We start from the raw sequence: 26557 nt of genomic DNA, 5'->3' as shown, positions 1-26557 counted from the left end.
CAGACCAGGGAGACGGGGAGCAAAGCCACGGAGCACGCGGGCAGCGGACAGCCCAGACGCGCCGCGGCTGTCCCGCTGCCGGCGTCCTCCAAGGCTTTGCTCCCCGTCTCCCTGGTCTGCTGATCTCCAGCAGACCAGGAGCAAACCCCGTTTGTAACTGCGGATCCGACATAAGTTGGATCTGCGTAACTCGGGGACTGCCTGTACATGCGCCAATACATCCAGCATTTCCTTCTGATTCTGGCAGACAAACTGCTGGTTTGTAATTTCTTGGATCTCTTCACTACTGATGAAGTCTTTTCATCCAACACGCAGGATCTTTCTAAGGCACTTATTTTCAAAGGCATCTGGTTTTCTGTCTAATTGTTCTGATCTAATCCAGCCCTCACAGATGTATGTTAGCAATGAGATTACATTTGAGTTGAAAATTCTCAGGTTTGTTTTGGCACCGTGTATCTTTGCTTTCCATAAATTATTGAATTTAGTGACTGCTGTGAATGTCCTTCTTATCTTTGATGTAATTTATTTCCTGAACACTCCACTGGCTAGCCTAGTGCTACCTAGGTAAATGAACTGTTCTACTTGCTTGATGATTTTACCTTCCAATAGGACACTACAGCTTAGCATCCGGGTTTCAAGGATATTTGTGTTGATATAACTGATTCTGAGCCCTGTTTGTCCTCCTATTTTTGTTTTTAGCTTCTAAGGGTGTCATTCAATAGCATGATATCATCAGCAAAGTCTAGTCTTCTAGGTATTTGGCAACTATGCATGTTATGCCAGTGTTTGTGTTGGTAGTATGCTGCTTCATTGTCAGATACAGAATGCAGCCATTTCACACCACTGTTCATGCTGAATCACCCTGTTGTCTGGTAGTTCACTCTTACACTACACTTTGTATTACAGTAAACTTCCGATAATCCGGCACCTTTAGGACCCAAGGGATGCCGGATTATCAGATTTGCCAGACTATCGGAAGGGGGAGCTATGAGGGGTCTGGGGTGGCATCCCCCCCACCCCACCCCAGACCCCTCATAGCCCCCCCTTCCGATAGTCTGGCTCTGCCCTGGGCGTCCCTGATTCAGCCGCTCCTGGTCAGTTTCAGCAGCGGCTGAATGGGGGACACCTGCAGCAGAGCAGCTGGAGTGCTGCCGGGTTGGTCCAGTAGCGCCCACCCTTGGTGTGACGAGACCAACCCGGCAGCACCCCAGCTGCTCTTGGGCACGCCTGGGGCAGAGCAGCTGGTGTGCTGCCGGGTTGGTCCCGCAGCACCGCTCCTCGGTGCTACTGGACCAACCCGGCAGCCCCCCAGCTGCTCTGTCCCAGGTGTCCCCAAGTCAGCCACTGCTGAAACTGATCAGCGGCTGACTCCAGGAAGCCCGGGGCAGAGTTGCTCTGCCCCGGGCTTCCTGGAGTCAGCTGCTGGTCAGTTTCAGCAGTGGCTGAATTGGGGACAGCTGGGGTGCTGTCAGGTTGGTCCTGCAGCCCCAAGGGGCAGTGCTATGGGACCTACTCGGCAGCACCCCAGCTGCTCTGCCCTAGGCATCCCCGATTCAGCCACTGGTCAGTTTTAGCAGTGGCTGAATCGGGGAAGCTGGGAGCAGAGCAGCTCCACTGGTCCGGCTGCCCGGAGCACTTCCGGGTTCCTGATGGTGCTGGACCATCAGGAGTGCCGGACCATCAGATGCCGGACCATCGGAGTTTTACTGTATATTGCTATATAGCACTAATGATGTTGATCACTTTAGTTGGAATTCCACAAGACTGAAGAATAATCTACAATGTATGCTTCTGCAGGCTATCAGGTGCCCTTTGAACATAATCTCTGAAATAGATAATAAAGGGAGCTTGCTATTCTGTACATTCTTCTATGATAGAGAGGAACTCCTCCAAAAACACCCTCCATTTGTTTTATCTAGAAGTATAGAAACAGAAGACAGGAAGGACTGATATCCACCACCACTCCAAGCCTCCTGTAATTACAAGAAATTATGTGGAATATATCTATCTGATTTTTTTTATTGAATCTGAATATTGTGGATTCTGCCAATAGCTCCAGGAATAAGTAATTTTAAATGTTAATTACCATGGTGAAGGGTGAGGGGAAGAATCTATAGCTAAAAGGATTAAATATATATCATGCATTTTAAAGCAAGAATACCGTTTGTCTGTGCCAGTTGCAACGCATCTTTACTATCTTGTAGATTTCCACCTGTAATCATAAACTGAAACAAAGAAAAATATTGTTAGTAAATGTGTTCAACTCTGAATTAATAGCAAACAATTAGAACTTAGACAAAGAAAAACCTAGCAGTTATAGGTTACTATACTAATATTCTGATAAACCATGCATGACTCTCAAGAGACATATTAGTGCATATACTATTGGCCAAGTTGTAGCTTTTATTCTGTAGTACATAAATGAGTCTTCCACCTGCCAGTCACAGTCCATTCAATTGGTGCAATATCACTATTAATAATAATATTGACATTTTTTATTTTCCTCTTCAAGGTACTTTACTGGGTGCTGTGAGGATTCAATTCATTTGTAAAACATGATCCCCATTTTACAGTTGGGGAAATCAAACTAGAAGGATTTTGTAATTTTAAAAAGCCATCTAGGGAGTCAGTATCAAAACCCCAGGATTATAAATTCAGGAGTTTCTGACCTCATTTCACGAGGCATACCAGAGCGGTCAACAAAGGCATCCCTTGTCGACCGCGGCACATCCTAACTGCCGGTTAAACTTTTTAAACATGCCTAAGCACAAATTCTACACAGCATATTTTAAATTGTGTGTTGTGACATATGCAAAGGACAATGGAAACAGAGCAGCAGAGAGAAAATATTCTGTCAACAAAAAGTCTGTTCGGGAGTGGAGAAAAGGAGTGGAGAAAGGAAGAAGCAGAGATTGAGAAATTACACCCTAGGAAAAGAGCGCGCCGCGGAAAGAAAGCCAAGTGTCCGAATCTAGAAGAAAACCTGTTGAAGTAGGTTCGTGTACAGAAAGAGAACAAAACGGGCAGTGTCAACGGTGGCCATACAGCTCAAGGCTCGACTTATGGCTATGGAACAGAAAATCTATTATTTTAATGGGGGCTCGGGAAATGTACCAAGTAAGAGTCAGTCTTGTCTTCCTGTAATTTCAATTAAAAAAAAAAACTTGTATAACATGTGGACGAGTATAGCCGGGGGAGGGGGGATGAAAAACCTTGCATAACCCATGGGTTATATATGCTAAAAGACGGTATATTTTATTATCCTTACTCTATATATGAAAGAAAAATTTTCCTGTGGGACCACATCATGTGTCACTCTCCATCTTGCAAGAAAAGTTTTCGTCCTGCTGCCCCTCCGCCCTCATCTGCCTTCCCACTCACACCTCCTCAGCTGCCGGGGGAGGGTGCTGTCCAGGGTGACTGGCACCAGGTCTGCAAGTGGCTGTTCCAGGGCCAGTCCGAGGAGGTGCACTACACCATCGAGGCAGTCTGGGGCCTGCCCCCCCTCCCCCCCGACTTGCTCCCACTGGAGGTGGCCCACAGCCTAGACTGCTGCTTCCAGGTGCAGCCGTCGCAGAGCCTCAGGGTTTCCTCCTTTTTCCCCTCCCCCACAGAAAGCCACCATAGGTGCGTTAATCTTGCGGGGGGGGGGAGCAGGGCAGGGTTCAAAGCTGGAGCACTGGCAGGCAGCAGCCCAAGCACTCCTGGCTTGAGCAGTTGGAGGCAGCAGCTCCTCTCTGGGTCCCAGAGCATTGGGGCCACAAGCACAGCAAGAAGCCATTGCCATTACTCCCGCCATGCCTGGCTTAGCCCTGGGCCCTCCTCTGGCAACCAGCCGCTACCAGCTTTATGCACCGGAGCCCTGACAAACCGCTCTGGGGGGAAGAGGTGAGGGGGAGGGAAAGAAAGCCCTGAGTCTTGCTGAGCGGGGAAGGAGTGCTCCCCCTCCTAGGTTGGGGTAACAGCAAAGTGCAAGCGCACTGTCTGGAGCCTTTCCCTACACTGGCGGGTTTTTGTGCAAGAAATTTTGTGCAATAACACATCCATACTGCCATGTGCTTTTGCACAAGATATGTGCTTTTGCGCAAGATATGTGCTTTTGCGCAAGAGCATCCATGGCAGTGTGGGCGCTCTCTTGTGCAAGAAAGCTCCGATGGCCATTTTAGCCATAGGGCTTTCTTCCACAAGAAACCCCTGCTGCATGTCCACATTGCCTTCTTGCACAAGAGCTCCTGCGCAAGACGGCTTATACCTGTTAGAAAACAGAGTAGCTCTTGCGCAAGAAGCCCTGTCTTCCAACGCTCTACTGTAACTCTTCCTGAGCAAGAGCAGGCAGGCAGTGTGGATGCTCCGTGGGTTAAGAACATAAGAACGGCCGTACTGGGTCAGACCAAAGGTCCATCTAGCCCAGTATCCTGTCTGCCGACAGTGGCCAGCACTAGGTGCCCCAAAGAGGGTGGACCGAAGACAATGATCAAGCGATTTGTCTCCTGCCATCCTTCTCCAGCCTCTGACAAACAGAGGCCAGGGTCACCATTTCTATCCCCTGGCTAATAGCCTTTTATGGACCTAACCTCCATGAAATTATCTAGCTTCTCTTTAAACTCTGTTATAGTCAAGAACAGCCGTTCTTGCGCAAGAACCCACCAGTGTAGACATAGCCCCACTAGCTAGATTTTGCATAATGGGAGCAGCGGGAGGCCTAAAGATAAGTACGTGCTCCCCACCCCTAATGCCCAGATCTGCACTCCCAGCCGCTCTGAGCTGCCACACAGCAGCTGGCTGAAGGTCTGGCAGCCACCAAGTGGAGGGTGGCTGCCATTTTAAAAGCAGTTGATGGGGTGCTGGTGGTGGGATCCAGAGGTAGGGGTGGGGCTACGGCAGGATCCACACTGCAGGAGGCCAGGACTGGGGTGTATCCTGGCCACCAAGCCGCTGCACAGTGGCTGGCTGAAGCTTCAGCAGTCACTACGTGGCGGGCAGATGCCGGTGTTTTAAAAACAGCTACTCTGGGGCGCTGGAACCCGTGTGGTGGGGGGTGCGGAGGAAGAGAAAGGACTGGGCTGGAGGAAGAGGGGGCAGAGAAAAGGGGCCCTGGCTGGAGGGAGGGGAGAGGGAAAAAGAGCCGGGGGAGGGGTCCTGGCCGGAGAGTGGGGAAGGGGCCCTAGCTGGCAACAGGGGGGTTGGCGAGTGTAACGAGCAGGGGGCGCAGCCCCCAGTTAAATCTATAAAACACCTGTTCCTGTGAATGAGGTGGTGATTCTTTGTTTTTAAAACTAACTAATCTATATGCCTCCTGCAACAAAATCCATCCTGAAAACTTCCCCTCTCCCTGCTTGTGTAGCCTTGTATTAGAACTTGCCATGGCTAGTTTCACATACATATTTTTGGCAAAAAAAAGTGCCCTTACACTTATATTTGTGACCAGCTAATCTCTGTTCTCAAGGAGATGTTATTCCAGGTGCAAAGAATTTTGATTTTTCAGAGAAATCTGTAATACTAAAGAAAGTTTCTAACATTTTTATTGTTGCTAATTTCAACACAAAATTGTTTTCGTTACAGCTTCATAAAAATCCCAGCAGCTAAAATCTATATTTTAAAATTCACATAACAAAAATACATATACATGAGCTGTAAGAGAAGTTACCTTTTTAACACCTGTTTTCACGGCTCTCTCTATCACATCCGAAAAGTCATCTGTAGAAGTAAAAATCTGGTAAATTAAGGTCCCGTTCTTAAAACATAATGTAACTTGAATATTGCTTTACGATAAAACCATTTATGTATAGTCAATATTACGCTTAATATGATATGAACAATATTTGGACACATCCTAAAGATGAACTAATTGTAAAGTCAATAGGAAGATGATGCAAATGACTAAAAACGTGATCTTAAACTAATTTAAGCTGAGATATTTTCCATAGACTTCAATGGGCTTTGGATCAGGCTCTAGTTAAATAAATGCCTCTCTTGTCTTGAGCTCTAAGTCTGAAAAAATGTATTTGCTGACAGTACTAGTCTAAGGGGTTACTATACGCTCCAGCATACCAACAATCTGACAGCTCACTATGCCTGCATGGACCTCCGTCGACGGAGCCATGTAGATTTGTTTTTTTGGCAAAGGCAAATGAAGCCGCGATTTAAATGATCGCGGCTTCATTTAAATTTACATGGCTGCCGTGCTGAGCCGACAAACAGCTGATCAGCTGTTTGTCGGCTCAGCGCGCTAGTCTGGACGCTCCCCTGACGACATCAAAGCCCTTTGTTGGCAGCCCCGGTAAACCACATCCCATCTCATTTGCCTTTGCCTTTTCCTATCTGTCTAATCTACATGGCTCCATCAATGGAGCCATGTAGTCTAGACACAGCCTATGGGTAGAAACTGTGTCACTTAACATGACTGTAGGTAGCTCTAGGCCAATTAGCCCCACTAATTTTCTGTTACTCCCTCAAGAGCGGATCTGCCTGCATGGTCAGTTAATGCAGGTTGGACCTCCCTGGTGTGGCACCCTTGGGATCTGAGCAGTCTCGGACCAGGAAAGGTCAATGCTCCCCTTCTGGCTGCCCTACTCTCGGGCTCCGAAGGCTGGGGCTCCCAACCTGCTGCTGGCTCTGCCTTGGCCAGGGTTCTGTGGGCTATCCAGCTGCCGACACCCCCATTCAGAAGCCATCCGCCCAGCTGCCACTGAGGATTCCCTAGGGCTTCCCGGCCAAGACTTCCTTGTTGCCCCTGGGGGTTCTCTGGCTGGGGCTCCTAGACCCCGCCTCGCCCTGATGTTGCCGAGGAGTTCCCCGCACACAACTGCCAAGCCTGCTGCTGCTGGGGGATGCTCTGGCTGCCTGGCCACCCCAACCCCACTGCCACCAGGGATTCCCTGGGTTCCCTGGCACAGATAATGGCAGGGAGTTCCATTGCTGGGGCTCATCCTGCTCCCGCTGGGTGTTCCCCAAAGTTATTTGGCCCGGGGCCACCTGGCTGCCATCTGGCTCTGCCACTGCAGTGAGTTCTCCAGATTGGGCAGGGGCTCCTCATTCGCTGCCTGACCTGACTGACACCAGAGGTTTCTGGGCCAGGGGCTCCCTGTTCACTGTCTAGTCCTGCTAATGCTGGGGTTTTTCGGCTGGGGCAGGGCTCCTCACCCCTGCCTTGCTCTGCTGATGCTGGTGGTTTCACAGTTGGGACGGGGCTCCCAAGCCTCCAGCTGGCCCAGCCACTGCTTCCCAGCCCTGTGTTCTGGCCCTGCTGGCCCCTGGCTGGCTCCTGCTCCCACCTCCAGGACTCTTTGGTCTAGCAACATCCATGGCCCTGCTGAACCACAGATGTTCCGGAACCAGAGAGTCCCAGATTTGGGAGGTTCAACCTGTACTTGTTTTCCAACAGTGAAATCAAATCCAAATGAGAGATTGCAGTAAGACCAAATGCTGTTTGTTTAAGGAACAGAGAAGGATGAAAAGGAATTACAAGTTCTTTGATAAATGTGCAAATTATCTTATTTCCCTTTACCTTCTCTAAATGTTTCTGCTTTAGGGCATGTTTTCACTTGCTGCGCTGGAGATTGATGTTCTGGCATTCGATTTAATGGGTCCAGTATAAATGATAAGGGTAGCTCCGGCTGGCAACCGTACTCCTTGCAGTCATGAGGAGTAAGGGAAGCCAACGAGAGCAAACCCGCAGTAGGGATAGTGTCAATCTTGGCTTAAGGTAAGCCGACTCTAGCTATGTATTCTATGTAGCTGGAGTTGCGTACCTTAACCCAACCTTCAAAGTCTAGCATAGACCTAGCCTTAGAATTGGTTGGAAAAGCAGGGCAGTATATTTCATGAAAATTTTCAAGAGAAACTAAATTTTATTTTTCAACAAAATAAATAATTTTGTTTCAGTAAGGGGAAAAACACTTAAAAACACCCCTTTCCCCTATTGTTTTCTACTGGAAAACAGAGAAGAGAGAATAATAACAGTGAGAGAAAGTGGGATTTTTGCGACCAACATTTTTCATTTATAGTTTTTTTTATTAAAATGGAAGTGTTCTCTCAAAAAAAATCCATTTAGTCAAAGAACCATTTATAAAAAACATTTCCTAGATCTATTCTGTATCTTTTACTAAAATGTTATTTTATAATTTTCTGTATTTCTTACAGCCATACTCCTCAGCTATTTTATCCTTTCACCTCATAAAATAGCAATATACGGACGAAACCTTTCTTCAGGAAGCCAAATAAACTAATATTTATTAGGGATGTTAAATTTAGATTGATTGATTAATTAATCAATCAAAAAAGGGTGTGTCTAGACTACATGGCTCCGTTGATGGAGCCATGTAAAGTAGTTTACTTGACATAGTCAATGAAGTGGGGATTTAAATAATCCCCTCTCCATTAAAATAAAAATGGCCGCTGTGCTGTGCCGACAATCAGCTGATCCGGCATAGCGCGGCAGTCTAGATGTGACGTGGCGGCCATTTTTATTTTAATGAAGTGGGGATTATTTAAATCCCCACTTCATTGACTATGTCAAGTAAACTACTTAACATGGCTCGGTCAATGGAGCCATGTAGACTAGATGAACCCTAAGGGTGCCTCCACCTTTGAACTAGATGAAAGCTTATTGCTGTTGTATAAGTGTAAATTATTAAGTGGAAAATGTCCAAGAACTTGAAAATTGGACAGTAACAGACCACAAATTCCAGTGAAGACTGAACCTGGTGATACTAAACAAAAAGAGCTTTCAGCCATGCCTGTAATTATTTCCACTGCTTCACACTACCGTAGCATTCTAATCTTAGAATCATAAAGTTAGAAGAGACTGCAGGGTCATCTAATAGTCTAATCCCATGACAATAACCCTGTTAATTCCCTTTGAAGCATCTCGCATTGGCCACTGTCAGAAGACAAGATACACTGGGTAAGATTGGTCTGACCTAGTATGGTCCTCTTAATGCCAAGATGCAGGATTTATTGTGCCTAAGCCATCTCAGTCAGGTGGCTATTCAGCCTTCTTTTGAAAACCTCCAGTGAAGTAAGGGAAGCAGAAGGGAATATTTGCTCATGTTGGCCTTCCACAGTGGAGATGGTGCCTAGCTTGGATTAAGGTAAGCCAAGCCAGTCTGTTCCATTGTCCTACTGTTTTTACACATAGGAAGTTTTTTCCTGAGATTTAATCTAAGATTTCAAGTGACAATACTGGAATCTCATAATATAGATAATAATACTTAGATACTTTAGGCAACTTCTATGCAAAGACAATGAATATTTCATATTTACTGTTCAGGTAAGAAATATAATGAGAGAAACACCTTAAATCTGTCAAAAGTTACAAACATTTACCTTGATGTTTCCGTGTACCCCTGTAAATACCTCTGAACATAGGATCTGTCAAATTAATACCAATATCTGCAATGAGAAAAACAATGCAGGATGCATTATCTGATACAGTCTATTTCACATGTAGCTGAACAGAGTGGCTGTGTCTAGACTGCATCCCTTTTCCGTAAAAGGGATGCAAATTAGACACATCGCAATTGCAAATAAAGCGGGGATTTAAATCCCCCCCCCACTTCATTTGCATAAACATGGCTGCCGCTTTTTTCCGGCTTGGAGCTTTGCCGGAAAAAAGTGCCAGTCTAGACGGGGATCTTTCGGAAAATAAAGCCTTTTCCGAAAGATCCCTTATTCCTTATTTTAAGAGGCAAAGCTCTGAGCCGGAAAAAAGCAGCAGCCATGTTTATGCAAATGAAGCGGGGGGGATTTAACTCCCCTCTTCATTTGCAATTGCGATGTGTCTAATTTGCATCCCTTTTGCGGAAAAGGGATGCAGTCTAGACACAGCCTGTAGGTACTGGAAGTAAGACCTGGAGAAACAGATCTATCATGTGCACATGATGGTTTTGAGAGGCACCAACTACCACAGTGATAAAGGGATAGTTTACAGCCATGGTCACCAACCAGTAGATTGCGAGGCGTTCCGGGTCCCCCATTTCGTCCCACCCCCAAGAAGCCCCACTACCTACCTCGAGCAACAATGGAGGTAGTGGCAGCTTCCCGCGGGGTGCACGGAAGTCCTGTAGCTGTGCGTCACTTCTGGGGGTTCCGGAAATGCGCAGGCTGCTTCCTTTCCCCAAGTCAGTGGCATGCCGGGAACTTACCGGGTGAGTCCCCAGAGGCGCGCGCTGGGACTTCCTGTCTCTGCACGAAGGGGGAGTCGGGCCCAGAGGGGGCACATGCGCAAGCTTCCCTGCTCCACAGGAGAGGGGAGTCGTGCCTGGAGGGGGGTGCGACGGGGGCTTTCCTGTTCCGCGAGAGGGGGAGTTGGCCCGGAGGGGGTATATGTGCGGGCTTCCCTGCTCCGCGGGAGGGGGGGAAGCAAGCTCGGCGGAGGCGCATGACGGGGCTTCCTTCCTCCAAGGGGGGGGGGGGGGGGGGGGGGGGGGGGTTCGGCCCTGAGGGGGCATGTGCGTGGGCTTCCCTACTCCGCGTGAAGGGGGAGTCCGGCCCAGAGGGAGTGTGCAACAGGATGCCAATGGGGGAGGGGAAAAGAATCCTGGAAGGAGGCCGGTGCAGGGGACTCTCTGCACCCACTAGCACCCTGCCCCCTGCTGCAGAAACGTGTCCTCTGCCCTCCAGGCATCCTGTTTCCTCTCCCCTGCCCCCAGCCGCAGAACCCTGCCCCAACTGGCATCCTGTGCCCTGCCCCAGCACCCACTAGTACTCTTCCCCAGTACCATGTCCCCTGCTCCCACCATCATAGTTGAGGCCACATTAGTGAGGCTCGGGGTAGGAGGTTTTTTTTTTTTGCATCTCACTTGTGTGGCCTCAACTGACTTTTCTGTGGGTCAGTGACCCCTGACTCAAAACAGGTTCCCTGCCCTTCTCATACATGAAGACAATGCTGAAACATTTTGTGTTTGACATAGTATTTTATTTAAAAATGAAGCCTGGCCAACAAACCCCCAATTGGGGCCAAGCTCCCATCTGGCCACTGCACCATAACACTCACACACTCCCCTTTCCCCCAGACCCTAAATCTGAGCCTATCATACACTGGAACACTCTGCCCTGAGCCCCTCACATACCCCAATCCAAATTCCTGAACCCTCACATCCACAAGCCTGTGGCTTGCTTAGTACCCCAACCCTACATCTGACCCCAACACTCCCCGGCCTAGAGCCCCCTTTCCCGAGCCAGTGTCCCCTTCTCCTCCTCCTCCTGCATCCAGATTTCCTCCCAGAGCTTGCACCTCTCACCCCTTCCCACACCCAAATCCCTCATTCCTACCCCAGATACTACACATCCTGTCTCAACCCAGCGAGGGTACAGCTAGACTGCAGGGCTGTGTCTACATCGGCACCCTTTTCCGTAAAAGGGATGCTAATGAGACACTTCGGAATTGCAAATGCCGCGGGGGATTTAAATATCCCACGCGGCATTTGCATGAACATGGCTGCTGCTTTTTTCCGGCTCGGGGTTTTGCCGGAGAAAAGCGCCAGTCTAGATGGAATCTTACGGAAAATAAACCCTTTTCCGGAAGATCCCTTATTCCTACTTTCAAGTAGGAATAAGAGATCTTCCGGAAAAGGGTTTATTTTCCGCAAGATCCCGCCTAGACTGGCGCTTTTCTCCGGCAAAACCCCGAGCTGGAAAAAAGCGGCAGCCATGTTAATGCAAACGCCGCGGGTGATATTTAAATCCCCCGCGGCATTTGCAATTCCGAAGTGTCTCATTAGCATCCCTTTTACGGAAAAGGGTGCCAATGTAGACACAGCCCAGAGTTTTTCAAAATGCAGGACAATGTAGCACTTTAAAGACTAACAAGATGGTTTATTAGATGATGAGCTTTCGTGGGCCAGACCCACTTAAACTCTTCTGCATCCAGGGATGCGTTTGTTCTTCTGCTTTTTTAAGTGGAAGAGCAAACATGCTCTTTCGGTCACCCCTATATTCCTCTTTCCACGAGAATAAGGGGGCTTCCAAAAGAAGGGGTTTTGCTGACATTTGGTCCAGTCTAGACAGGCCAAATGTTGGAAAAACCTCTTCCTATAGAAGAATTAAAAAAAAAAAAAGCAGCAGTATAAGGGTTGGGGATAGCAAGTGATGGAGAGGAGGAGAATAGAGAGGGCGGGGCTTCAAGGAAGGGGCGGTAGATTTTGGCTTGTTCTGTCATTTAAAAAGCGATCTTGGGTGTAAAAAGCGTGGAGGCCACTGGTTTACAGCATATGTTTTTTCAACAACCCTCAGCCTCTAAGGTGCCAGGGGACTACTCGTTGTTTTTAAAGTCACCGCAGCCAGCCCTCTGAGACTTCCTACCCTGAAGCTGAAGTGATCCCGGGGGGCACAGAGACACGGCGAGGGAGGAACCAGCTTTGACTGGGCCCCGCTTCTGCCCAGCGTGCAAGAGAGAAGCTCCCGAGCTCGCGCCTGGGGGAGGGGCAGACCCCTCCCGCGCCCCATGGGGGGGGGGGGGCGCCCACACACCGGAGCGCTCTGCGCGGGGCCACGTTCCCCGCCACCCAGGGACGCCCGACGCGCGCCGCCCCCTCACCGATGAACTTAAAGCGGCTCATGGCTGCGGTAGCTCCGCGGTCTCTCCGTCCCGCGCCGGCGGAAGGAAGCACCCGGCTCCTCCCTCTTCCCGGCGGCCCCGCGCGCCCCCTTGGTGAAGGGCGAAGCCCAAGATGGCGGCGTACCTGTCGCACCAGCAGAAGGTGCTGCGGCTCTATAAGCGGGCCATACGCCACCTCGAGTCGTGGTGTGTCCGACGGTGAGCGCGGGGCGATCCCGGGCCCCTACGAACCTCAACGCTGCGCGCGGCCATTCGGGCTTGAACTTCTGCTGCTTCCCATTGCCCGCCCCGCGCAGCTCCTGAGGAAACCCCCCCCCCCCTTTCTCTCCGGCAGGTGTGGGGCTCGTGAGCATGGAGGTCGCCGTCTGGCCCCCGCACGTGACGTCCGCGGCGCCAGTAACGGCCAGTAACGAACGGCGGGGTGGGGGTCGGTGTGAGGGGCTGTCGCGCGCTCCTGCTTCCTTGCGAAGCGGTGGCCTCGAAACGAGACCGATCCGCCCGTCTGAGCGCTCGCTGGCCCCGCCCGTGTGCCGAGGTCTCTTTTGTTCCGTTGGGGGGGGGGGGGGGGTTTAAACTATTTTTTGGCGTCAGAAATGTCATCTAAAACGGCAGCGCCTCCTGTTGATCCTTAGCTCTGAGCTCGCCCTTGTGGTCCAGAGCTTTCCGAGAGCCTTGTGAAGGCAGTTGGTGTCGTGCTCCCCATTTAACACAGGGGGGAAACTGAGCAACAGAGACTTGATCGGATTTACCTGCCCTAAGTCACCCAGCAGATCAGTGACCCAGCCAGACATAGAACCCACCTCTCTTGGATTCCACTTCAGCGTCCTATCCGCTACATCAGGGCTAATCAACACACTGCCCGTGGCCTGATGGTTTGGGCCCATGGCGCGGTTTGACTTTATGCAAGGCTCAACAGGTGACCACCAGGTGGGAGCCAAAACAAAAAAGTAGTCATTATAATGGTCTTCTGTTGATATGCGTTTTAGCAGTTAAATTCCTGCACTGCCATTGCTCATTACAATGCTGTCATGTGGGTGGAAATCAAGTAAATGTTGCATTTTATTAATATCAGCAGAACTGATTTAAATGGGGCCTGCATGTTGTGTAGTCTTGCCTTAATCTTTGTATTCATGCCTGTCAGTGTGAAACAACTATATAATCAAATAGCTTCTATGTCTATGCAACCACACTTATGCTGTGGCCTTCTGCATGTGCTGGGAGTATTATCGTGGCCCCAGGGGCTTCCAAAATTGAGTAGCCCTGCACTACCTCATGGAATATTAGGTATGGTGGATTTTCCATCACTTTGTGATCTTCACATCAGTACTCAATTTTTTTTTTTTTTTAAAGATCTGTTATAGCGGAATTGCTGCAGAAATTACTGGATGAAGTTCCATGGCCTGTGTTATACAGAAGATTAGTTAACATAACAGTCCCTTCTGGTCTTAATCTATTTGAATTATTTTTGTATTACTGTAGTGTTACTAATAAACTTCTATGTTCCAGTAGGCCAAAAATCTATCAAACTCGTGGCCCCATTTTGCCCTCTGTAATACAGATATGGAGAAAGAGACTGTCTCTGCCCCAGAAGGCGTGTGGTCTAAACCCCCCCCCCCCCCCAAAAACCCAGGAGCACACACAAAGGATTGGGGTTGGGAATATAACACAAAAATAAGAAATGGTGATAGTCACAATTTTGTCCCTTGCGTAAGGGGCAGCATGGGAGAATGCAGACCATTTAAGTGAGAAACTTGTCCATAGGCAGTCTCTCAAAGTGCTAAAGCAGAGCAAACTGAGAAGACATTAAAGGTAACATGTAACCATTAGGATAACAAGAACCATTGTTTGATACGAGAATGGAGTGCAGGGGTTAGGTTAGTCTAATGACCTGGTAAGAGGTGAGCCAAGAAAATTTAGCATCAGAATTGTCAATTAAATTGAGAAGGTCAGTTTGCAGTCAAGCCCAGGGAGGGAAAAGATGTTGTAGAGGTCAGGTGCAAGATAATGGCCCTTTATAGTGGCAACTAAATAACAAAATGTGTTAAAATGACACCCCTGCTACGTTTACATGCCTCCCAGTAAAGAAGTCTTTAAACTTTAGCCTTGGCCTCAGCCTGTGGTGACCAGGCTCCAGCAGGCTTGGTCTTCAGTTCCACCTCCTAGGGTCATGTAGTAATTTGTTGCTGGAAGGGAGTCAAATGGAATAATGTTTGAGAACCAGATTAGACAGTACCTGGAAGGGTAGGACTGCAGAAAGGGCTTACCTAGATCAAGGACCACTCATTACAGAGTAGACAGTATGCGAGGAGAACCTGCTGTAGACATCTAATTACAAGATGGCCCAGGGAGACTCTTCCATCCCTGATAGTGGTAATGAATTCTCAAAAGATCAAGGGCAAATCTTTTAGTCTGCAGTGAGGAAACTTTTAATATTCCCATACTAGAAAACAGCCCTAATATTTTGTATCTATAGGGACAAGTTTCGATTCTATGCCTGTTTGATGAGAGAACGATTTGACGAACACAAAAATGAGAAGGATATGGTGAAAGCAACAAAACTGCTGAGAGCTGCTGAGGAAGAATTTTGGGTATGCCAGCATCCTCAACCTTACATCTTCCCTGATTCTCCTGGAGGCACATCTTATGAGAGATATGACTGTTACAAGGTAGGTGTGTTTTGAAATATTTGACCAATGTTATTCATCTAAGTTGTCTCCTGTTCTGTTGGGAGTGGAGGATGGGAATGTCAAGCACTGTTTATAAAGTCTTGCTCTTTTGCTGGTGGAGGATATTGATGTAAGAGTGTAACTGACTAAATTGTGAAATCCAACCAGTTCTGAAGCAGTAGTCACTGTAGTGGTTACTGCTGTAGTGAACTAGCTACACTCAACGGGCCAAATAGCCACATGTGGCTAGCATGTTGAACTGTAAGCTGGCTCCTGGCTAATACTTGCTGCCACCCAGCTCCCGGGGAGTCAGCTGTGCTGTGGGCTTGCAGTATAAGCTTTATACTGCAGAGCTTACAGCACATGTAACTGTTAAAAATCCTAATGGTTACATGATTACCTTTTTAACCATTTTTTTTTTTAAAAAAATTCCTCTTGGAGAACTTTTGCTACTTCGTCCCCTATTGCTTGAAGATGCGCTTTTTTTAATTTTTTTTTTTTTTTTTTTTTGGACTGTATCTTGGACTTATAGCAAGGATGGCCTGTACAAGGCATCTGAATTTCTTATGTCTAGAGACTTAAAATGTGCATTTTCCATCTTCGTAGCTGTAAGAACCACAACTTAAATAGCTGATCTACTTTTCCCAAAATTCTGTTTTTTTTTTTTTGTTTTTTTTTAAAGTATCAGCGTACACGGCTTCAAACTGAACATACACTGTTTGCTTGTGCAAAAGAACTGTTTAGCTTAGAATGGATCCACTAATGTCTCCATAATGGTTCAACAGCTACTTTATCTTCACTGGTCAGTGTGATGCATTTGCAGTTTTTCAAAGCCTATTTTCTTAGTTTTATTTCCTGGAAGAAAATTAAATTGTCATTGAGATTAAAGTACTTTGCATTGTAACTGATGGCAACAAATAGCAGCAAAAATGCTTTTTAGAGGGACACCAACTTGAAATAACACTTATTTGAGAACTTATTGAATGATAGGTTCAAAGACATCTAAGTCAAAGGGATTAGAGAAGTGCATTTCTCTTTTTTTTGTGCAACTAACTAACATGGCTACCCCTCTGATACTCTCTTTTTTTGTGTTGTGCAATTCATAGTTTCATTGCTTTTCTGCACTTGATATGCATCTTTCATCCTACAACAGAGAAGGAAAATGTTACAACAGGAACTTGTACCATATAACAACTTTCTTGTGGTCTGGGACAGATATAGTACTTGGGACTACGATTTTTCTTTTTCTGATGGGAGGGATTTTGTGAATCCTACTTGGAGTGCAAGAAGATGCACCCATCTTTTAATCCAGATGCACTACCCTGTCTTGACCAAACATCACTTCAGAGTTAAAATTGTAGAGGTTGAACCTCCCTGCCCTGGCACCTTTGGCTGCTGCCCCGGGAGTACATGGAGGCTTGGTCTTTTCCAGCCCTCCTGCCGGGTTCTACTGCCCCTGGATCCATGTGGGATAGCAGCTGCTTCCAGGGTTCCGTGATCCCTGCTCTTAGGACTCTTTGCTCCCAGTTTATTGGTCCTGCAGGCTGCTGCTGACCGGATTGGTTGTCACACTCAACCTCTTCTGCTGGGGCTCTCTGGTCATCTGTAGTCCTGCCAGACCATGGATGTTGCTGAACCAGAGTCCCGGACAAGAGACGTTCAACCTATACTATAATCTTCTGGATATATGATTGCTGAACTACACCAAACCATTGCAGACAAGCAGGAGTAAACTGAAAGTTGGAGCACCATGTTAGAATTCTTTGCCTTCATCATTTCCTGTGGTTTGCACCACAAATGCTGGCAACTAAACCACAAATTTAGGAGGACATGAGTTTTTAAATTGTACCTCCTCTGTAACTTAACTCCAAATATAAGCTATTCACATTTGTTTCAAGAGTAAAAATGAAACTAAATGGCCTAATGAACAGCACATTGGACTGTAAATCAGAAGGCCTGGGTTCTATTTCCAGCTCTGCTATTGGCCTGCTATGTTCACTTAACCTCACTGTGCTGCCATTTCCCTTTCTGTGAAATGGCGTTTTACGAAGGATGTCAGTATTTTTAAGTACATGGAGCTGTACTGATGAAAAATACTACATAAGAGTTGAGTATTACGAACTGCTTTGCTTTATGGGCCCTTACTTATAGTACATTGATTTGATTGCCTAGGCAGTGTTGCTGTGTAGTTTGTAGTTTCTCATATCTAGTGCCTGGATTTTTGACAGGTTCCTGAATGGTGTTTGGATTTATGGCATCCTTCTGAGAAGGCAATGTATCCTGATTACTTCTCCAAAAGAGAGCAATGGAAAAAGCTGCAGTTAGAAAGCTGGGGAAAAGAGGTCAGTACTACTTCAATGGGTGTGAAAGCCAGTTAGTGTATGACTTCATGCTTTAAAGAAGTTAACAATGTATTCTGGACTCCAACTGGGTGCCTAGAAACTCTTTAAAAGTGATTACTTAATTTAGTCATGATATTTACATTTCTCTGAATCTCTTAATTAGACCTTTCCAGTAAGTTGTCTGCTGAGTATAATACTGACAACTTTCCATATGCAGATATTTTAATGGCACAATTTCATAAGGACTCTAAAGGAACATTTCAGAGTTTAAGCTGCAGTTATAGCCTGAGCTGCCTCATTCTGTTGTGGCACACTAAGGGCACGTTTAGACTACGGGTTTTTTCGAAAGAAGATATGCAAATTTGCACCAAGTTTGCATATCTTCCGATTGCTTTTTCGAAAGAGGTGTGTTTTTTTTTTTTTTTTTTTTGAAAACAAGCAGTCTAAACATGGTTCTCTTGGGGGGCAGGGGGGGAGGAACCCTTTTTCGAAAACCCTTCTTCCTCAAAAAATGAGGTTTACAGCGTTCTTTCGAAAAAGGCGTTTTTTAAAAACCTCATCTAGACTGCTTGCTTTTTTGAAAAAAAGCTTTCGAAAAAATGATTGGAAGAAGATATGCAAATTTGCACTGAATTTGCATATCTTTCAAAAGGAAAATGTAGTCCAGACATGCCAAAGTTATAAATTTCAAAATGGGACAGATCATAACTATTTATTATAATATACCTTTTGCTGATAGAAGCTCTGGAGAAATAGGTATGTGCTTTTGAGAAACTCATTGTTCTGAACTCTTAAAAGCATATTGACACACTTGAGCCAATTTTCATTTAGTTTTCATCAGGAGAAAAAAATGCTAATTATCGTGAACTTTCCCCAAACATTAATGTTTAAGCAAATGGAATGGATTTCTTGGATTTATGGCTATGCAGTTACATAGTGGTGGTGAAACTTATGTTAATAGTAATTGTTATATTCTTAACTTCAAAAATTATCAACTCCAAATAATAGCTAATGTGAGCTGAGGCTTTTGACTCTAATATAGAGCTTATTTCATGTTTTAAAAGATTTTATCCTGAAAGGGCATTAGTACAAGTCCATTAAAGTCAATGGAGAGTCACCTATTGATTCCAGGGGTGCTGGTTTGGGTCTCTGATAAGCAGGGCTTGACAAATCTCTGAATCTACTCGCCCGTGATGGGTAGATTTCAGCTGGTCACTCTGTTCACCGATGGCGCATGCATGCACAATGCGGGTCTTGCGCATGTGCAGTGCAAGGCTGGCGAGTTGGTTTCGCTGCTGTTTGTCAAGCCCTGTTGATAAGTATGCTCCTTCTGTTTTGCAAACCTATTAACAGTAACAAATAATGGAATAAGTTCCCATTTAAAATAATATTGCATTGTCAATAATATTTAACTTAAACTATTGTAAGATCAGAAGATCTGTAACTGAAATAGCAAATGATTACTACAGAGTGCAGTCAACCTAACAGAGCTAACAGAAATACAATTCCTTCTATCATGTTCATGAAGTCAGTGCTCCATTTGGTTATAGTTGTGAAATAAGAGCCTATATATGAGACCATAGCACAATATCAAAAGAAATGAGCAAAGATTCAAGACTTAAGTATACTGGTTGAAGTTTATTTCCTTATGTTTTAGGTTAAGCAGCTAGAGGCTGAAACTCCACCTGATGGTCCTGTGAATGAAGCTTTGCCTCCAGCTCGCAAAGAAGGGCATCTGCCACCTCTGTGGTGGCAGTATGTAACTAGACCCCGAGAACAGGGGTCCTTTTAAAGTCCGTTCATGAACACCTGAATTACTCAAGCAGTTTGTTCTTGACAAGCAGTAGGAATGTCAGTTAAATGCACTACTGTACTTAATGCACAATAAAGCTAAGTAAAATAAATGACTATATCTAATAGGGGATTTGGTGATGTGCTGCCTTAACTCTAAGTCATCAAAAATACCTATTATACAGTAGATTCTCTGAGTTACAAACACCTTGGGAATGGTGGTTATTCATAATTCCGAAATATTTGTAACTGAACAAAATGTTATGGTTATTTCAAATGTTTACAGCTGAACATTGACTGAATACAGTTTTGAAAATTTACTATGCAAAAGAAAAATGCAACCCCCCCCTTTTTTTTTAAATAATTTACGTTTAAAGGTACTGTACTGTATTTAATTTTTTCCCCAGTTCTCTGCTGCTGTGTCTCTGGTTCCAAATGAGGTATGTGGCTGAATGTTCTGTTAACCTCTGGTGTCTGTAAAGATGAGGTTCTACAACGTTTTAGTTGGATACTCGGTATCTGTCTTCATGACATCTTCCTGTAAAATGTTAATTCTTTTGAAATGTTAATTTCTGGCCGCCTTTAGTTTGATTAGAGGATGATTGAGGTATCAGGATGGCAGAATGAGGCTTTTATTGTTGGAATTATATAGATGCCAAATTCTGATGTGAAATCCCTGTCCTTAATAGCTGAACTTTCACTTGTACCTTCTGTTATCATTTGCATTAACTCTCTCATTTGTCTCCTCCTAGATGGGCAGGATCTGAATTTTAAAGGTGAAAGACAGAAAAAGATGAGCAGGCTTCCTCTAAGCCAGGGGTGGGCAAAAAATTTTTTTAATGGGGGGGGGGGGGCCCACTCCAAGATTTTGGAAAGTGATCAAGAGCTGCACTCTTCCAGGATATTGATGGAGGAATTCCAGGGTCTGGGATGAAGCTTGGGTACAAGAGGGAGAATGGGGTCTGGTAGGTATTATGGGTGAAAGAGGCCGTTGTGACCTAGTGCAGGGTTTTGGGATGTGACCTAGGGTAGGAGGGGATTGTGATCTGGGGTGCCAAATCTGGGAAGGGGGTTTGGGAATGTGCAGGGAGGGGCAGAGGGTTGGGGAAGGGAGGGGCTGGAGTGCCAGAGGTAGGCTCTGGCCGGGAGGCACTTGCCAGCAGACACCTGAGGCAGATTGGCTGCTCCATGTGGCTCCACTCCAGGCATGAGGGAGATTGGGGGCTGGGGGGGGCGAGCGAGGGAGAAGGCTCTCTCCGCTACCCCTGCCCCCAGCAAAATTTCTCAGCTCCTGTTGGCCGGAAACTGAGAGATTGGCCAGTGGCAGTTAAGAGATTTTGCTGGGGGGTGGGAATAGCATGAGAAGTCTCCCTCCTCCCTTCGTAGCCATCAGGAACAGAGAGCAGCTGGCTTTTTTTAAAGCGTGAGCTGTTCCCTGCCTAAGGGTTCTGGCGAGGTGGCTGTAGGCCAGATCCAGCCTGCTGGCAGCTTCTTGCCCACCCCTGCTCTAAGCAGTGAAACAAAGGTTACAAGCTCTTCCCTCTTTCCTTTGCTGTTTTTGCTTTAAGACACTGCACTTAGGCAAGACCGAACATACTAAAATGTAAGTACTTGTCCAAAAATGCACGTGGATATCAACAATTTTATGTTGTACTGCAAACTATGATTGCATCTCTAGCAAACTAGTTGTAGTAGTTTTGTTTCCCAGTGTACTGCTTGCTTGTGAGCCTTCTACTAATTTGATTAAACGGACTATCTCTATATATAAAACACTTTTTCCTGCGGGACGACAGAGTGATGTCAATATATCACTCTGCGTCCCTCCCCAGTGCTCGCGAGAGGGTTGGGGAGGGGAGGAGCCATGTGGCCTTCCCTTGCCCCTCCCTGATGGGGGAGGGAGGGGCAGAAATCATGCAGCCTCACCAGAGCTCTGGGGAGGCAAGGGGGAGGGATTGGCAAGTGTGATGAGTAAGGGGTGCACCCCCTAGTAATTTTTTTTAAAACAACCAAACTGCAGAGAACTATTTTAATGGTATATGGTTTGATACAGCAGTCTCCTTTGCTGGAAGTCCTAGTTTCAAGCATTGGGGGGAAAAGAATGACTTGTTTAAGATAAACAGTGTAGATATGTTAGTCAGCAGGCCGACCTGGATGCTGTTGCATTCATTAAGATAAATGTTCCTTAATGAAATTAAGGTAATGCAAATGCAAGATGTAAGTTATGTGCTTATATCGCATTATCTGTACGCAAGGTATCAGTTTTGCTTCTCTGAACCTGGCCCATGATACTCTGTGATTTAGTATAACTGAGGGATTCCTCATTTGTCAAGCAAAGTCTTTTTTCACTTCATCCCCTCTAGCATCATGATGCAGTGCCAGCAGGTGGGCATATTTAGAGAACTGACTTCCTCACGAAGGCTCTGGACAAACTGTTGAAGCTGAGAAAACAAACTGTATAAATTCTAATTACCGGTACTCATTTCTAAGAGTAGTTGCCTCCGTGGGGTGTACTATCTTATCTCTTTTGTGAACACATAACAAATGGAAAAGGAATAGAGTAAGGAAGATACCCTTGTGAGAATCTCTGTATCTCTGCAGAAATGCTCTGTAAGGGCAAAGCGTTCCCCTCCAACTGGAAGCTAATGCCAATTATATGACATCCTTGGTGGGGATCTCAGATCACCAGTTGTCCACTTGAGAGAAGGAAAAATGTTGGGGGATAATTAGTGCTTGTGTTAGTTTGAATAGATGACTGTACACTGTCTGTTGGAGTCTGCATGCTGAGACAGTGAGCCATTAAAAGTTGGGGGTGTTGCCTGAATGAAAGCCACTGCTGTGCTGAATGAAATGGTAGGCAAGTCAGCATTCATGAAAGAAAAATGGAAAGAGCAGCTTTATCATCCTTGCATGTATTCCAGAAATGTGTGTGATCCCATGACAGGGCCATCCTGCAGAAACTCACTTGTGCAGGAATTGAGAGAACAGGCTCACTGGCTAGAACATCAGGCTACCCTCATGGAATAGTAACTGGCACCAAATATTAGCTATCAGAGCTGTGTATGGGGTGGAGGAGTTAATGTAGCATTAGTGTTGGAGCCTCTAGGCATCAAGACTGCTCAGAGCAAAGGGGGAGGGGAAGGGAGATGACGCATGAGTTCAGGTTACTGACCACAATGAGAACTGGAACAATTGCAGGCTAGTGTAGCAGTCTGAAGGGCTGAGTAATCTTGCGGGGGTTTTTTCCAGCTTCTCAAACCTGCTTTTATACTTCATTTATACCCTTTAGCCAGGTCCTACTGAATTTCTATTCCAAGGTGCTTAAGGCTTGCTTGCTATGTTGCTGTCAGTCTTTGCTACCATATTTCACCTTATCAGAAGCACGAAGTACACAAAGCCTACTGGGCTTATAGATTCTTAGTTGGGATTGGTGCTGCCTTGGGTAGGGGGCTGGACTTGATGACCTCCTGAGGTCTCTTCTGGCTCTGATTCTGTAAACGGAGTTCTTGTAACTGGCTTTCTTTCCCAAACAGTTTTAGCTCTGTCTTGGTGCAGATCTGGTTGTGAACAGAGGACCTTTTGCTCTTACTATGCTTTCTCTGACTCCCGTCATCAAAAAACCCCTCTGTCTATGGGAAAGCACCGAAGGTAGGCCAGCTTTATAGCAGGTGCTGAAGGTATTCTAATCAAAGTGGTCTAGGAGGATGGGGGGGGGGGGGGGGTATTTCAGTCTTGAGAGAGGTAGCATAGAGGAAAAGTAAGCAGTCAATTCTCATTGCATATTTTTGCTATAATAGAAGGGTTTTAATTCAAGTAGCTGGTTCCCCTTTGGTGAAGAATCTTTGTGCCAGTTCAGCTCCATTCTAGGTACCAGATGAGTTATGGGCTATGTCTAGATTGTAGGCTTCTTTCGGAAGAGATCTTCTGAAAAACCTTTTTCCACACTGAATGGACGCTATCTTGCATTTAAGCTGTGATTACTATGGATGGAGTGGCCACCAGGGCACCTGTGCTTTTTCCTCTTTCCTCCTCTTTTGAAAACTCCCTCTTCCCTGCCCACAAATGCATTTTTTTGAAAGGGCTCTTTCAGACAAAGGCTTCTTCCTCATAGAAAGAGGTTTACCAATGTCAGAAAACCCTCTTTTTTTTTAAATGTGATTGCAGTGTGGACGTAAGTGAAGCGTTTTTGGAAAAACAGCCATTTTTCTGAAAAAAATCTGTAGTGTAGATAGCAAGGTGAGGGCTTCAGCATGGCTATGTTGTTGTAGTCTGTTGGAAAATACTTAGCTTCTAGTATAGCTCCTCTTGTTCACAGCTAGGCTGGTGACTTTTATTAGAGTTCTAACTAGGGTACAGAAGATGAGAGAGGAGAATAAAACTGGTTGCTATTGTATTCTATTTTCATATTGCAGACTAGACACCATGCTCTTTGTGCTAACAGAGCACACAAAAATGAAGCTTGTGTGAAAGCAACAAACACGTGAGAATTCAATTTAACTCTTCATTTAGTACTTTACCAATGAACTGAAATGTTATCTCCACAGCTGTATGCAGTATAGTTGAATGTGTCAAGATGATATCCCACTCACTTTATTTCTCTAATCTCCAGCCATTCATAGATGTTAAGGCCAGACATGACCATCTTGTCCAATCCCTTCTGTATCACAGGCCATAATTTCCCCCATATATCCCAGTATTAGGTCCTATAATCTGCCCAGTGTGCATGCGCCTTGTCAGGGCGGGGCAGCTTAGTGCTCCTGATAGATTCAGCCAAGCCGGAAAGGTCAAGGGAGGAGGAGCCAGACTAAGCATGCACACTGATCGTCCAAAATTGGGGGTTTGGCTCAGGGCTAACAACCCTAACCTAGGAAAAAGCTTTTGTTACAGAAACAGCAACAAAGAATTCCTTCTCAACTGTGTGAGATGGCCTCCCAGTGACATGTATGAGGCTGGCCCCAGACAGACAAATGGAGGACCCTTGTTACTGCCGTATATGCCAGTGAGCATGAAGGGCAATGAGTCCTATAATAGTTTGACTAAAGCATATTTTCCAGAAAAGCCTCCAGTCTTGAAGATTAAGAGATGTGGGATCTACCTCTTCCTTTACTAGTTTGTTCCAAAGGGTAACCAGACTAACTGATAAAGTGGTATTTCTAATATGACTGCATGAAGCTTTAACTTCCAGCTGTAGATTTGGGTTCTCCAGAAGCTGCGTCTTCTGATTCCTGCACCAGACTTTATCCAGTGGACCACAGAGCCTCATTTACACTTTAATCACTGGCACTGCTTAACTCATATGCAGATAAGTACATCTTAAGGTCATATGCTTTTTAGCTTTTCTAGGGCCTGTCCTCCAGAAGATAACTCATCTTTCACAGAACAGGGGGCTTGTCTTTCCAATCAGGGGTCTGACACACATTCCAGCACACCTTACTGTTTATGGTTAACAGGTGAGGGCTGGAGCACCCCTGCCCACTGCAAGCAGTGGGCTGCTCTGTCCTGGCAAGACACCACCAGGGGAAGGTGCTCCAGCCCATTCCCATTTAAGATGAATTTATTCCTGTGCTAATTACAGCAGGTCTTTTAGAAAAACACCCAATATTGATTTTAAAGTGGCCAGTGATGGAGAATCCACCAAGGCTTTTGGTAAGTTATTCCAATGATGTACGACTGTAGTTTATTTAAAGCTCCTTGCTACTAGTCTTTAATTTCTAGTCAGTGGATGATGTTACACCTTTTTCTGGTAGACTGAAAAGCCCTAGAGGTATATTTAAAAAAAAAAAGTATTGTCAATGCTTTGTTCCCCATGTAAGTACAGATTGCACCTCCCTGAACCAGGACTCTCATTCAGCAACATTCATGATCTTGCTGGACAAGAGAGCCCCAGGGCAGAAGGGCCAGCAGCTGGGAGCCCTGCAAAAGGTGAGGCTGATGTAGTGGAGTCAGGGCCTCAGCAGCTTGGCTGCAGTGGCAGAGCAAAGGCAGCCTGTGTGCGCCAGCCTGGTAACTGGGCTTGAGTTAGCAGTTGGGAGGAGACCTTCCCTGGTCTGGCAAATTTCCTCATCCAGGACTACTCCCGTCTCCAGGGTGCTGGACCAATGAAATTCAACCTGTACTTACATCCTGATCAAGTCACTTCTTAATGTGAAACTACATAGAGCACACTCCTTGGAGCTATCCCTATAAGACATGTTTTCCAAGCAGCATCAACAGAATAATCTTGTTCCTAAGGCACAAGGATAACTGATGTGCACCAAGAAAAGATACAGAAATCACAGTAGTGACCAGGAAACAAAAAACTTCAAATAAAAGTGTAGGAGGGGGCAGGGAAATATAATTGTTTTATCACTTAGGACATTTTATCTTGGAGTGCTGTAAAATGTATCTTTCTCCTTTAACATCAGACTCCCCTCTGCAAATGTCCCAGGAAAAAAACAAATGACCAAAAATCTAGTCTCCAAGTCATTATTCTAAGCTTGTTTACTTACTAGAGATGTGAATGAGTAACTGGTTAACCCAGGGATGGCCTGCCAAGCAGGTTGGTCAGGCTGGCAGATGCCCTGCCAGGGGAGCGTGTAAAATCTCCTCCACTGCCAGGGCCATGTGTGCCTAGAAGGAACTGCCAGCTATTCAGAACAGCTGGTGGTTCTCTGTGGGGAGGGGCAGGGACAAGTACTTCATGTGCTCCCTGCACCCCCAGGCCAATCAGGGTTTTTGGGTAGGGAAGCATGGAAGTGTCCTGGCCCTGCCCCTTTCACCTGAGGCCTCCTGAATTTCTGAAGTAGCCACCTCATCTAAAATTATTGCCCACTCCTGGGTTAACCAGTAAGCATCACCTTTACCAGGTAACAGTTAATGGTTCCCAAGCAGCCCTCTGCCCCATAACCTGCTGCAGGCAGAGGGCTGGTCCAGCCCTGGTAGCTGGCAACTAGGGTTGCCAGTCAGCCCCAGCCTGGGGAGCTGGAATGGTGAGATCCTGCTTAGTTGGTTAACTAGTTAACCTATCATTTAACCTCATATTTAACTAACTCCATTAACCAGGCTTTTACATCCCTATTACCTATATTCATCAATTAGATGTTTGGAGTACAGGTATTATTTGCATGGTCTTTGTTTTACATTTTTAAAAAGGAATTAAAGAAAAACATTTACATCCAAAGCCCTGGAAGGATAGAATCTGTTCTTAAGAATTGAAAAACACA

At 46.0% G+C, this 26557-nt stretch overlaps 2 protein-coding genes across 4 annotated transcripts in view; one reads left to right on the top strand and one right to left on the bottom strand.

Moving 5' to 3' along the window:
* The window catches only part of TATDN1 (TatD DNase domain containing 1), a 34866-nt gene extending 21439 nt beyond the window's left edge, over positions 1-13427 (bottom strand). The window contains exons 1-4 of one of the 3 annotated variants that reach the window (XM_025184930.3): positions 13360-13427; positions 9328-9393; positions 5648-5697; positions 2162-2225 (exon numbers count right to left, since the gene is read on the bottom strand). In XM_025184930.3, coding sequence (XP_025040715.1) covers positions 2162-2225; positions 5648-5697; positions 9328-9367 — 154 coding nt within the window. In that variant the 5' untranslated portion in view covers positions 9368-9393; positions 13360-13427. The other 2 variants (XM_006123583.4, XM_075920158.2) reach the window with 2 other exon arrangements.
* Positions 12619-19484, top strand: NDUFB9 (NADH:ubiquinone oxidoreductase subunit B9). Its single transcript, XM_006123584.4, has 4 exons — positions 12619-12757; positions 15033-15225; positions 17454-17567; positions 19225-19484. Exons 1-4 carry the CDS (start codon positions 12672-12674, stop codon positions 19357-19359), a joined length of 528 nt encoding a protein of 175 aa, XP_006123646.1. The 5' UTR covers positions 12619-12671; the 3' UTR covers positions 19360-19484.
* Positions 19485-26557: the final 7073 nt, after the last annotated feature.

Source organism: Pelodiscus sinensis, chromosome 2 (assembly GCF_052426305.1).
Source record: "Pelodiscus sinensis isolate ZL-2025 chromosome 2, ASM5242630v1, whole genome shotgun sequence".
Lineage (NCBI taxonomy): Eukaryota > Metazoa > Chordata > Testudines > Trionychidae > Pelodiscus > Pelodiscus sinensis.
The sequence above is the reverse complement of the archived record's forward strand: the minus strand, read 5'-3'. Positions and strand labels throughout refer to the sequence as shown.